This window comes from Alligator mississippiensis, chromosome 6, assembly GCF_030867095.1.
Source record: "Alligator mississippiensis isolate rAllMis1 chromosome 6, rAllMis1, whole genome shotgun sequence".
Classification (NCBI taxonomy): Eukaryota; Metazoa; Chordata; order Crocodylia; family Alligatoridae; genus Alligator; species Alligator mississippiensis.
Window position 1 is genome coordinate 47,668,990 of NC_081829.1, and position 13,995 is coordinate 47,682,984.

Genomic DNA, 13,995 nt, shown 5'->3' on the forward strand with positions numbered 1-13,995 from the left:
GGAGAGGGAGCTAAAGCAAGGCTTCCAGGAAGGTGGTAGAAGTGTGGAAAAAAAAACCCCAAAGGACAGGGAAAGAGGGCATACTTTTGCATATGTACATTACTAATTCAATTACATTTCCATGTCCCTAAAAAATACTGTAGCTAAGAATTGCTTGTTATTCATTTATCTGAACATATCTAGTGCCTGCAAACTGCAGTTCTAGAATTAGTGACAGCCTATTGGACGTATTGTTCAACCCATATTATGCAAAATTAGGTCATTAAAATGCTGAATGGGATGCTTGCAATTGGAATGAACCCAATGGGATGCTTTTTATTGATTATAACTGAAGCAGAAACAGTCCTGGTCCCATAGAGTGCATCCCAAAAGCCCTAAGTTTATACAGTCATTAAGTTAAAATAATTTATAAAAGCAGAAAGAAGAAAAAAAAAAGGAATAGGCAAAAGAGAGGAGAAGAAGTTTAGCTAGCATTTTTAAGGCTATGAAGTAGAGGCCTACAAGGGAGCCACTGCACATGTCAAGAGTTGCCACTGAAAGGCACCTACTATTTCAAGACTACATGAAGATGGCATGAGCTATACATGCTGTACATCAGACAGTGTGTTACATGGTGCATGTGCAGACAAAGAGTAATCAGAAGAACAAAGGAAACCTCATAAATAAGGATGTATGCTTTATGAATGAGGACTAACAAAAGGTCTGAGCCAAAGGTGGGCATAAAGCTGAACTTGAGGATGGTCATCTTGCCCTTGAGAAATTTTGCTGCTAATATGACATTTAGCAAAAGGTAGCTAAGGGGAACTCAAGGCTGTAGTTTATAGCTGTCTTGGTCTAAGGACATAGGCAGACAAGGTTTTTTGGGTGAATCTGATAACTTTTATTAGACCAACTTAAGTAGTTAGAAAAAAAAATTTTTAAGCAAGCTTTCAGGTTTAAAAAACCTTTGTCAGGCTGAGGAAGTTACAGCAGTTAGTAGAACTGCATCCAGGAAGATTACACCAACTGCTGTAACTTCCTCAGCCTGACGAAGGGTTTTTGAACCTGAAAGCTTGCTTAAATTTTTTTTTTCCAGCTTCTTATGTTGGTCTAATAAAAGATATCAGATTCACCCAAAGAACCTAGTCTGCCTAAGGTGAACTCAGAAATGTACATGGCAAATACAGGCTGCAGTAACTTACTGTTCTAATATAATAAGAGCTTTAGTGTGTGTGTGTGTCTGACTGTCTGTAATGCTTTATTCACACTGATTGGTTGTCTGAGCAGGCAATCACAATTCTAACTGAAACAACCAATCAAAGTGCTCTGCACAAACAGACACACATGGCGGAGTGCTGCCATGATGGCAGGGACTGAGAGGCCGGAGCGGGGGGGACAAAGCCAGCAGCACCTTGGATGCAGCAGCAGTGTGGGGTGCTGGCAGCACAGCACTGGCCTCACCCCCCAGCTCCAATCTCACTGCTGCATCCAAGGGGTGGCCACCCCCTTCCCCCACCCCTGCAGACAGAGAGGAGCAGGGGATGGGGGCACACAGGGGGGGTGGGGGAGGGCCCACAGGGCTGGAGGTGGAGTGGCAGCACTGTGAGGCACTGGGTGGTGGTGCTTTGTCCCCACCACCCCCCCTGCCATCATTCATGATGAGCAATTTGCTAGCTTAGGTATATTACTCAATTCAAAAAAGCACCACTGTTGAGAATAGCACTAAATCAGGTGCTTAGGCATTCCTGTAGCTGATTATTAAGTTTACTATGTGTGTAAAGTACTTTCCAAAATGTAGCCCAAGAGAGATTACCTAGTACAGAGTTAACTGTCTAGTTAAAAATATAGAAACCCCAGAAATAACTTTTCTTTCACACACAGGTTGGTGTCTATATATAGATTTACTTCGAGCACAAGAAATTACAGAACACTCCTGTTTCTGAATATTTTAGACATGGATTTAAAGCATAAACAGAATACTATATTTTTTGTTAAAAATGGAAGGGTGAATTATTCAGAGCTAAGAATAATTGGTATCTGATGACAGAATAGAAATCTCCTCACTCTCCTAAACTTCCATTTGTCTAGTTGCAATACAGAGAATGCATAAACGTTTTAAGACGATGAAATAGCCAGTGAGCAACCAGCCTGAAGAAAAACTTCACTCTTCCATGATGATAACCCCATGAAAGGGGGTAGAATTCAGACACAGTCAATGTTCACTGTTTTTCAGAACATTATGATGTGGTTTCTGGAGGCCTTATAGTCCTATGTGGCCAAAGCTGACTGTCAGCAGGGAACAACTGTTACCTTCCGGGGGAGAAGAGAAAGAGCCAAATTCACAAAAAGCATGGTCAGCATCAGGAAAAGAAAACAAAACCAAAACACCTGTTTGCATGCTCTCTCCCTAGATCTGCTAAATTCAGCAGAACATTAAAACTGCATTCAAAACTCTAGAAAGAAACACACTTCAAGTGGTAATAAAACCCAGAGACAAAGCTCGGCTATAGGCATGTTTACCATATGGAGCTCTAAGAACCCCAGGAGCCAAGGAATGGTAACAATTGAATCCCACTCTAGAGTATTTGTGTATAAGAATTCTGTGCCCATTTTTACACTCCCATTTCAGCTTCGGAAACTGAGCTGTTCAGAAAATGGAATGAAGTTACACCAGCAAAGATGTTCCCTTTGGGTGCCCATAAACTAGGAAAAATATATGTTAGTAAAGACAGGGTAACTAACAGATGCTAAATATGAATACATGGGGATGAGGCAGTTACAATTCTAACCACATATTAAGCAGGCTGAGGTAAACACTAAATCTGACCTGATGCCTTTTTTCCCAATGAAGACAAAGGGACAGATTTTTAAAGGTATTTAGGCCCCTAACAGTTATTGATTTCAATAATGCCTCTATGGGTGCTTGTACATGTGCTGGGGGGTTAAAATCCCACCACTGAAATTTAGGGGCTTCCATCACTGTTATGGAGAGGGGCCCAATCCTATTTTCTTCTTTTTTTTCGCAGGGCTGCCCGCATCTCCCATGGTCGGGGGGCAAGCTGCTGGCAGGCTGAGCGGCCCCTGAGCTGGGGGGGGTTGTCCCATTCCTTCCCTCTGCAGTGGCGGTGCCCCCTGGGCAGGTAGCTAGTGGGTAGGTGCTGCCCCAGCTCAGGCTCAGGAAACAGTTGGATCAGGATGGGTGCCGCCTCCAAGCTGGGGCAGCACCCGCCTGCTAGCCATCCACCCGGGCAGCCATGGGGGGTGCCACCACTATGAAGGGAAGGACCATGGTCACCTGCAGCTCAGGGGCTGCTGGCAGCTCCTCCCCACTCCCCCCCCCCACCCCCACCCCGAGCCACAGGAGAGGCAGACAGAGTCTGTGGGGAAAAAAAAAAAGATGAGGCCCCTTTCTGCTTTTTTTTTTGTCCAGCAGAGCCTGCCTGTATGAGCCGCACAGCTGCTGAGCTGTGGAGGGGCCCTGGTCCTTCCCCCCATGGTGGTGACACCCCCGTAGGACTGCCTGGCAACTCAGAGGCAGCACCCTGCCAGATCCAAGTCTTCCCCGAGCCCGCCTTGGGAATAGCACCATGGAGGGAAGGACTGCGTACACCTGCAGCTCAGGGGTCACTTGACACACCAGCAGCTCTCTGCAAAAAAAGAAAAAAAAAGGATCGGGCCTGTTGCTGCTTCTGCCTTCAGCCTGCCTCTCCCGCAGTGGGGGGGGTCAAGCTGTCAAAAGGCTGTAACGTTACAAATAGCTATGTTGCAAACTACACTACATGCGTATGTGGTTTAGCTTGCAACATAACAAACTCATTTAAATCATAAGAAAACCCAACACATGTACAGCGTGACATAATTAAACCACAAAACCAGTATATTTTCATCATGTGTACAAGCACCCTATAGCTTTAACCCACTTAATCTGCCCCTGGACCTTTAACACATACTAAGACTAATAGCATGAAGTTATACATTACACTTAGATCATACTAAATCTACAGAATGTTAAGCAGTGTTAAAATCAGAATGGTCTGTGAGCAGTCACGTGTTAAGCATTAATACTTTTTCTTGCCTGCATAGTTCTGACTTGCCACTAGAAAGCTGGAGAACAGGCATGGCTAGGAGCCAGGACACCTGGACGCTATCCCTGCTTTGGGCTGGGAGGGGAGGGGGGAAGCAGGGCATCCTGGGATGCTGGAGGACTACAAATCATTCATTTTACCTCTGTGGAGTCAACTGAAGTTACTTTAACAGCAGCTAGGTAGTATGGCCCAGAGTTAACTTTACTGTGCGGATGCTCAAGTTTTAAGTGCCCTTAGTACACGAGCAGGAAAAGTCTGACCCATGGGCCAGATTCAGCCTGCAGTGGACTCCATTTCCCAGGAGACCCTGTCCATGTCACTGTGAATGGTTTCTGTGGAGACCTCAGGAGGGGCGTGGACATGACAGTACGGGGTTGGAGTTTCCATGGAGACAGGCCAAGCAGTGCTGGCAGGACATGTGGATGGGGAGGGAGCTGCCTGGGGGCTGGGGCTAGGGCTTGGATTTTGTGGCACTGACAGCATGGTCTGTTGCTGAGGTAGAACCATGATCTGCTGCCCGCATGCCCTGGGCAGAGGTGTGTAGGCAGCAGATTGCGGCTCTGCCTTGGTTATGGAACATCCTGTTACCACTGCAAAATCCCAGCCCCGGAGCAGATCCCAGGCCAGCTGCATACCCTGCCAACCCTGGTGAGGCCATTCTCCATGGAAGCCCCGGCTCCATGCTGTCACAGCCCCACCCCTCCCAGAGTCTCCATGGAAACCAGCTGCAGTAACGCAGGCAGGGGCTGCTGGGAAATGGGAGTCCGGCCACCAGCCGGATCTGCCATTTTGTCCACCCCACCTTAGTGTGATCTAAGTATAACTTTACCCTAGCTTAGTCATTAACTTGGTGAGTTTGGCACATGTAAAAGCTGCAAGTTACATCTACATTTCTCTTTCAAAACATGTTATTCAAAACATGCTAGCTATTATATGATAACATAACACTTCTTTAAAACCTAGCCTGGAAGAGGTGAAAAGGGGAGTACAGGCTACAGCAAAACCAGTATGAATTATTTTAAAGCTTTTATTTTAATACAAAGTAAAAGGGCTTTTCAATCAGGCCAAGCTAGCTTGATTAAGTTAACTGACTGAAGAAAGCATCTGTTTGCCCATAAAAAGGGCCTTTGAGTTTCTGAAATGTGTCTGCATTTTCAGGACTGAAAACAGGAATTCTAAAACTCCACAAAGAAAGGGTGTTTTACAGCCCAACACTCAATCTTCAGTTAAAGCTAGATGATTTTTTTGCTAAAGAAATACAGCAGTGAAGATGACTTTTTTGTCCTGCTTAGAGTCAAACATTCCTCTGCAGTGTTTGGAACTACGGCATTGAAGTATTTGGCTAGTGTCCAAGAACCAGGAAGTGGAACTGACTAGTCAATCCTGTTTGTCCAAGCTGGTTGAAATGTAGGTGTAAACAACCCATATACATGAAGAGAAAAAAATATTTTTAAAATTCTTTCATTTTTAGTAGTCTGATGCATTAGAAATACCATGGAAAAATGTATTTCTTAACAATGTATGATTTTTAAATTTATCTTTTTAACACAAACAGCAATTTTGAGTAGTAACAGCTATATTTTTTCTCCTTTATTTCAAATAGTTACAGCTGATCTACACATTAATTTGCATATTCTGAAACACGTCAAAATCTCTGTACATTCTGCTATTACTTCCTTATAAAAGTTACAAAGGAAAAGTAAGGAGCCTCTTATAGATTGTAACACTGTATGACTTTGAAACAGATTACCATTTATTTGAATAAGAAGTTTTCTACCATTCCGGCTTCTTTTCTTTTGTTTTGTCATTATCTATTCTGGCCATGTAATAGCGCAGTTGGTAGAATACTGGGAAAAAAATCTTAAAATGAGAGATTAAATGCTTTGCTGTGTATCCTTGCAGTGGGTCTCTTCCTTCCATTACTGACCCAGCGGGAAATGGAACCTGACTGGCCCTTGCTTTAATACCATAAAAACAATAAATGTTTGTCCAGGTGTTCCAAGACCCTTGGTCTCTGTGATTCCTCTGTCCTTTCTTCCTGTAGCTATAATAAAGGAACTGTGCTTTTAGGATGCCATAGATCTGGCCAATTACCTGTTTCTTGGGATGCAGAAGGAATTTTTCCCATTGGGATAAAAAATTAAGGGAAGCTTGGTGGTTTTTTGCCTTACTTACATGTCATGGAGGCACAGTTAAATGAACATGTGGCATTTAGAATAAATAGTCAGTAGTTTATATGAAAATATATAGTTTTTTGCAACTTGTGTCTGGAGTCCAGCATGGGTAAAAGTCAAATGACTGATTCCCAGAAGTTAAGGAGACCTAGGACTTCCTGCTGGACCTTGTGCTTATGGGAGAAGAGGAGACTTGAAGTCTTCACAGTCTGAAGTCCATTCTTAGGCCCTTGTTGCACCTTACGCTGTAAGCTGCACAAATTATTGATGGGTGTAAGTGCTCGCTGAAGTGTAGAGAAGTCACACTTCAGGTCTGCAGGGGCCTGAAGAACTGAAAGGTAAGAATTCCTTCCCCCCCCCCCCCACTCCCATTCTGAGCTTCCTCCCTGCCCACCCTGGGGCTCCCCCACTTCCCAGTTCCTCCTCCACCCCCAAGGATTCCCATCTGCCCCTCAGGGTTCCTCCCTGCATCCTGCCTGCCCTTCCTCCACCCTTGGGACATTACTTACTTGTGGCTGCCCATACTGACTGTCCAAGGGGGGCAGGCAGGGAAGAGTTAACCAGCCTGTCCAGCTGCCTCTGCTGTCAGGCTGCAACTCTTATGGCCCAGAGAACATCAGCAAGTGCTGTCTAGGCAGGTAGTTTAACCCTTCCTTGCCTGATCCCCAGAACAGACAATACAGGCAACTACAAATAAGTGAAGGGGGAGAGAGGTCTTCGGAGTAGGGGGCAGTGAGCAGGGATTAGAGGAGTGAGGGAGGGGCATCAGGTCCAGTCCAGGCCAGGAGGATAGGTGGGGGCAGGTGAGATGTTTACATGTAGCCTAGAGTGGTTATACCTTAGTGTAACACTAGCTGGATAATACAGATCAAAGTGGTATAACCTGAAGTGATGTAACTTTGAGCGGCATAACGAGTACTTAAAACCAATTTCAGGGGTTAATGTGTGGACAATCAAGGTGTAAAGACCACAAGGAACCACCCAAAATTACCATGTAGAGGAAGTCTGGGATGATATCCTTTGAGTAACCTGAAGAGTTCATTCCACATTACAAGTCATTATGGGAGTTCTGGGCCTACTTAAAACATAATAATAAAGTTGTACCCTGGCCTATCTGCACTTCATCCCTTTTTATGCCTTGAATCACTTGAATGTCTATGTGAGAAAGACTTACCTGGTGAAGCTGGGAGGCAGTGGGACACCGCCCAAGAGAGCAGAGCCGGTGAAAGCAAAATCACAGCAGGCGGAGCTGCTGTGGCAACCCTTCAAAGAGAAAAAAAGTGGACAAGCCAGAGGGAGCCAGGAACGGCTCCCGCATTGGCTTGGACCTGCTTTATTCAGGCATGCCAGGGCCAAATGGCCTGCCGGGTGCCTGGAGCCAGGCTAAAAAGCCCGGCAAAACTCCAACCTGGGGGACCAGAAGTGGAGTCCCAGGAACAGCAGGAGGAGCAAGAGCTCACAGAAGCTCCTCCCAGGAAGCCCTGGTGGGCAGCCCAGGAAGTGGTCGCCCCAGGGCCATATAGACAGCCTCAATCAGAGGCACTGTCCACAAGGTCACTGTGGATGGCTGAGACCTCCAGCAAAGACTGGAGCCTGGTAGAACCCAGCAGAATGGAGATCAGCTGCAACAGACAGAGAACCAACTATGACCTCTGAAGAGGGGCAAGGCACCCAAGAGCAGGGTGGTATCAAGTGTGGACACGATATAGGTGAAGAAAGGGGGCCACCGGAGATGCCTAAGAGGAAGAGCGGTGTTGCTACAGTCACCAGACCTGGTAGGCTAGAGCGGGGAGAGAACCCAGAACACCATCCTCAATGATGAATGATTCCATCACGGTTGGCGGTAGGCGGGGTGTAGGGGAGGCGGAGCTCCACAAAAGAGCTGTGAAGGAAGTGACCCGAGGAGAAGCACCAGGGGAAGCGGGACCGAAACACTGTCCTCCCAAGTGAAATAAACCAATCATCAAAGACATGGCAGGTGAGGCTCATGGTGCATGACCCTAAAGTCATCCAGCAACTGACCCATTCATCCCAAAGAAGTCATGGCCAGGCTCGAGTGGAAGTCACATGCACAGCGTCCAGTAGATAGACACGGTACAGTCTAGAACAATAACCAGGGGCAAAAAAGGGGATAGTTTCATGTAGGCATTTGCCTACCATGGAAGACAAGAGCTAAAGACTGTAATATTAATTAAAGGAAGAATTGGTATTACTTTACCTAAATGATTTTTCTTGCCCTAATTTTATTTACCTTACAAGCTTCCACTTCTCTTGAGTCTGCATTAATGAAAAAAACACCTTTCACTTATACAGTCTTAACTCACAGGTTAAGAAAGGAAAAACACACTGAACCGATATTGCTGCCATTTTTGTACAACAGTCAACAAAATTACCTTACCTGAGACTGTGCATTGACATTGGCCGCATTTGCAACCAACACTTTAACTACTTCTGTCTGCCCAGCCAAGGATGCTATGTGCAATGCTGTGTTTCCTTTCTGAAATCAGAGAGAGATGAACTGTGAAAATGCTTTACAATGCATTATAAAATTTGCACTTGAAAAGTTAATTAAGCCTGTCAACCATGTAACCCATTCCAAAAATATATTATTTTATCATAATAAGACAATGTTTTCAGGGTCAATTATTTTAAAAGATAAAAATTGAAGACAATGTTCTAATGTCATGATTTAATGTTCTTCCTAGTAACACACAGCACATTTATTATAACATATGAGATCTGTGTTAGACATTTCTTGAGAGCCACACTACCATGAGAAAACATTTAATAACTTATACTGCTACGATAATGTCTGGAAGTTGGTTGACACTCTGCTTATACAGAATTTGTTTAAACATTTGAAGAGCTAGATAGGAGCTTCTGACCTTTGTTGCTGCATCCACATTGGCACCTCGCTGTATCAGTTCTGAGACAACTTCTACATGTCCTTCTTTGGAAGCAAGATGGAGAGCGTTCAACCCATTCTGATAAAAAAAAAATATAATGGCAATGATTGACCCAGGTTGTCAAGTGCAGTAACCAATATGTCATGAGACCAAATGATTACATGCCAGAGTGATTATCTCTGGCAAAAGCTCTTTTCATATGAACATTATACCTCCTTGGCTACAGGAAATGATATGTATTAACTGGGATACAGAAGCTTTGCAGTATTAAATATTACATATTATCACAAATTCTAATACAAAAATAGAATGGCAAGATCAAATTCAAGACTGCAGTGGTACCCTAAGTGAAGTAAATTAATAACGTATGAAAAGATTATATATTTGTTACATTTTTTCTTGTACACGAGATGTAAAGAGGCCATCAGATTCTGATATCAATACATTAACCAAGTAATTATTGATCTGAACAGCCAATTCCTACACAAGTGAGAGAAGCTGACAGAACATTAAATAAATAATCAAAATATTCTACAACCTGATTGCAAATGTTGATGTCCACTCCACTTTTCAAGTAGTCAAGAGCTTTTTCTAAGTTACCAGCTCGAGCAGCCCGGAGGTAACTTGCATTTGTGTCAGACTGGGTGGATAAAAAGATAAAAAAACTAGTCAGGTACACATCTTTTTGGCACAAAGAAATGCATACATTGTTTTTAAATGTAAACAGAGCACCAAAGTATCCCAAACTGTTTTACATAAAATAAAGGCTAAATACTTAAGTCCTTACTTAAGCCAACTCTTATATGCATCAGTAGGAATTTTGTTCAAGTAAGAATTTAACTTCATGCATATATAAAATGATGCAACTCTTGTCAGTGGGAGGGGAAATAATTACCAAGTTGACATCTGATATCCTGGCATATCAAGCAAAAAAGTGTTAGATCTCAGGGACAGAATTCTTCACAACAGAATTCTACATGAAGGATATCCCTTGTTCCCCTCAAACAGCACTGGCAGTCGATGGGCACATCTACGCAAGATGTTTACTGTGGAACTGTCTAATTAGCTCCACAGTAAATGTCTCAGCGTCTACACCTGAGCTCCTATTAGGCCACAGTAAGCTAAGTAACTCTGCAGCCGGTTACTACTTGTAAATATAAGTACTATCCTGCTGCGGAGCATTTTTACTCCACAGCAACGCACGTGTAGAGGCTGATGGGACTGGCTGGGGCTCAAGGGTGCTTCATTACAGGGGCTGCCTGCTGCCTAGCCCTGCACTGGAGCACCCTTATGTCACAGCCAGCCCCTCTGCAGCATGTTGAGCTGGGTCGGAGCAGCCCCAGGCTGGCAGGCTGACCCCCCCCAACATTTTTGCCAGCTGGGGCTGTTCCAACCTGGCTCAATGTGCTGCAGAGCCAGGATACGTGTTCAAACAGTGTACCCACGTGCAAATAACTCCAACACGATATGCACTGGAGTTTATTTCTTCCACTTAATTGCACATGTAGATGTGCCCAATGTATCTATTTTGAAAGATTAAAACTACCTATATTCAAAACTGTTTAATTCTACATATATTCAAAACGGTTTGCAAATGTTTTCCTTAGAACACTTTTAATTTACTGCACATGACAAAGTTTCAACAAAGTAATCAAAAGTTGTAGTGAAGCTTGTTGGAAAAAGGACAAAACAGTTCCAATCAATAATAAGTACAAGTATAGTTGTGCCATCATACTTCTCTAAGTAGTTTTAATACAGCTTCCTAAGCTATCTTTATGTGGAGATAATTTAGAATATAACATCCGAGACTTATTTTTTTACCAACAGCTTGAAATTGCTACAACAAAGTTCTTTTAGATGAGGAATAGGCCAATTCTACCATAGATTCCCTCAGGCACCATAGTAATCACACATTTTTTTCCTGCCTGTTTCTCCATTGGTAGAAGAGGTATAATAATACAGCTCAGGTTCATTACAAAGCTTAATTTCCTAATAATGTCAATGTGATTTAAATCCTTATATGGACATCTAATGAGACAGAAAATGCAAAATGAATTTTAAGAAACCCTGGTACCAATTTTCAGTTTCTCCATTCCTTTGGGTCCCTGTCTTTGTACTCCTTATATTCTGGGATTGTTAGGGACCAACCTGGACCAGTGTATCAATCACAGCTCCTGCAAGCTGTCCCCAAATCTAATAATTGTCATTTAAACTCATCAGTATGCAGTAATGATAATGTTTACAAGGAGGCAGTCTATGGCAAAACAAAAGGAAAACAGTACAAGGTCTGAAGACTACTGTCCTTTTTATGCCAATATAGGCAAGAGGGACATTTTACTTGTACTGATAAGGTTTACGTTCCAAGGTAAAATGTGTAGGTGGAAAATATGATAAAATAACAACTTTGAACTGTTTTGTGTTTTTTGAGACATTTGTATTTTGTATTACACTTGACAACTAGCATATAACCTACCCTGAACTATTTTAATAATCTTTCTTCAACATCACCTATTAAATTCTCTTACTTGTACCTCATGAAGCAGCTAATCATCTCAATATACTCAAGATCCAAAAAAAATGAGTGCCTGCTACAATTTATACATTCATTTGCACTGAACTACCATCAAAATTTTAAAGATTTTCATTTGGAAAACAGCTGCAAAAAGAGAAGCAGTCAAGCAATCTCATTTAGATCATCTGAGCCATGCAATGCAGATTATTACAGAAGACAAGTCACCTTCTTAGTAGTTAGCAACAGCAGTCACCAGAGTAAAAATATGTCAGTATTTTGTTAGTGTTACCAAAGATATAAGGGAGGGAGGACTTAACAGTCTGGGAATTGTTTTTGTCACAGTTTAATGGCATGTCTATTTGGCATAGTAAGCAAGTGGACAATAATTAACATCAGCTGTTTACAGCTGCTTCTGCAAGGAGGAGAGGCTTTAGAGAGGCTTGATGTGAAAAATCAGTTCCAGCCAGTTGGATTAATACAGGCCAGGCAAGGAATGGTGTTATTTTGAAATGTTTAATAGTTCCCATTGCAAAAATTCAAAGAAAAAAATGGAGAAGGAAATGGAAAGAAGGCCTGTTAGTTCGTTTCTGACCCAATATTACAATATTCAGAAGGGGCAGCATGTGTTTTATCAAGGGATTCTCCTGGAAATCTCAAAAGTTAAGTCTCAAAAGTAAGTGAATGTAGATGTCAGGTTGATTTTACAACATGGTGATGTACAAAAGAAGACAGTGGGTTTGAATTCATTTAGTCCAAGCATGATTGACTTGTACACAAGAAAATTCTTTCCTGAAATAAATGCAGCAAATTTAGTATTCTCTGAAAATACAATGCCATCCCTGGCAACTCAAAACCTGTTTAGCAGGTTTTCCTAAAACTTTCTAGAAAATTCCAGGAACCCATGAATTCCTTTCTGTAGAGTATCAGCTTCAACAGGAGGAGTGAATGGCTGTACATTACTCTTGGTTGTAGAGGCCACCCAATATCCCACAGTTCTCTTCTCTTCATTCTTTCTTTCAAAGGAGAGGAAGGGAGAAGGGAGAGAGGGCCCTAGCTCCTTGGTACTCCAGCCAGGGGTAAGCTGTCAGGGAGCCCTGTGGGGACTCTGCCCTGAAAAATCCCACCCCCCTCCCCCATCTCCTGCCAATCACCTGACTGGTAGGGTGGAGGGCATTCACATGCAGTGGCAACCCTCCTGGACCCCCTGGAGGGATGGCCCATGGATAATGACCTTCAGCCCTCCTCTCCCCCCAACTCCTCTGGGTTGACCTGGAGTGCAGGAAGCTGAGGGGGAGGGGAGACTTACCTACAGTGACAAGGCTCCCAGGGATTTGGGTGCATTACTGCTGTGAATGTTGTTCCCCCCCCAAGCAATCTTCCAGTTGACCAAGAGGAATGTGGGGGGTGGGAGGCAACCGTGCTGAGACGGTAAGGTTCCCAGGCCCCAGGGTTTGACTTGAAGAGAGTGTAGAGAGCAGGGGCTATTATCCTGTAGCAGGAACCAGGACAGTTCTCATCCATGGAGAACAGCCCCCTGTCCCACTGATCAACTGACTGGTGGGATAGCAGGGACATTCTCCCCAAGCTGCATGTGAAAGAGGCAGGCTATGAATCAATGGACTTCACTAATGCTCCCTGGCAGGATAGCTCACCAGTGTAGCTCTCCAGTCAAGGTGCTGAAACTGCTGTATGCTACAACTCCAGGGTATTTTTCTAGGAGTAAATAACAAAAATAGGGGGAAAAAAATAAAGAAAGAAAGAAAATAGTAAAAGATTTGACAGAAATGACTACTGACAGAAATGATCACCTATCCATGACTGCAAAATTCTCTCTTAATATGTGCGCTTCTACGTTCTTCACTAGCTGACGTTTCCAAATGATTTGAAGAGCTAGCCCTATGCAAAGAGCACTCTTATGGTTTCGTTTCTTGAAGGATCTCACAAAGGTTTTCACCAACTTTAATTATTCAAATCTTAATATTTCTGTGATATGCTCTACATTCTAGGAATCTATTATATCCATTTATATTATTTTTATCTTTTATTTCTGGCAAGGAAATGCAGAAGGAAATTAGCTCTTGGCCTTTCCTCTCTCTTATCAAATGTCAAAAAATAATAGTGTAGGATATATTTCAAAATATGATGTCCTTTACATGTTTATGCAGCCACTAACTGGGACAGCGTTCTGCAACGTGTTACTGAGAAGCCTTATTTTAGGCCATTTCCCATAATTATTAAAAATGCAGAGTTTTATTCATCTCCAATATTATGTTCAACTACGTGAATCTCTGCAGCACCTTGTAGCTTCCGCTACCAGTACTTTAATGTTGGTGGGGACT

At 43.1% G+C, this 13,995-nt stretch overlaps 1 protein-coding gene across 8 annotated transcripts in view; it reads right to left on the reverse strand.

The window, feature by feature from the left end:
* ANK3 (ankyrin 3) overlaps positions 1–13,995 on the reverse strand; it is a 731,099-nt gene that overhangs the window by 237,366 nt on the left and 479,738 nt on the right. For all 8 annotated transcript variants that reach the window (XM_059729850.1, XM_059729852.1, XM_059729851.1 and 5 more), the window contains 3 exons: positions 9,683–9,784; positions 9,124–9,222; positions 8,637–8,735 (listed from right to left, as the gene is read on the reverse strand). In XM_059729850.1, the coding sequence (XP_059585833.1) occupies positions 8,637–8,735; positions 9,124–9,222; positions 9,683–9,784 (300 nt within the window). The remainder of the gene's footprint in view (positions 1–8,636; positions 8,736–9,123; positions 9,223–9,682; positions 9,785–13,995) is intronic.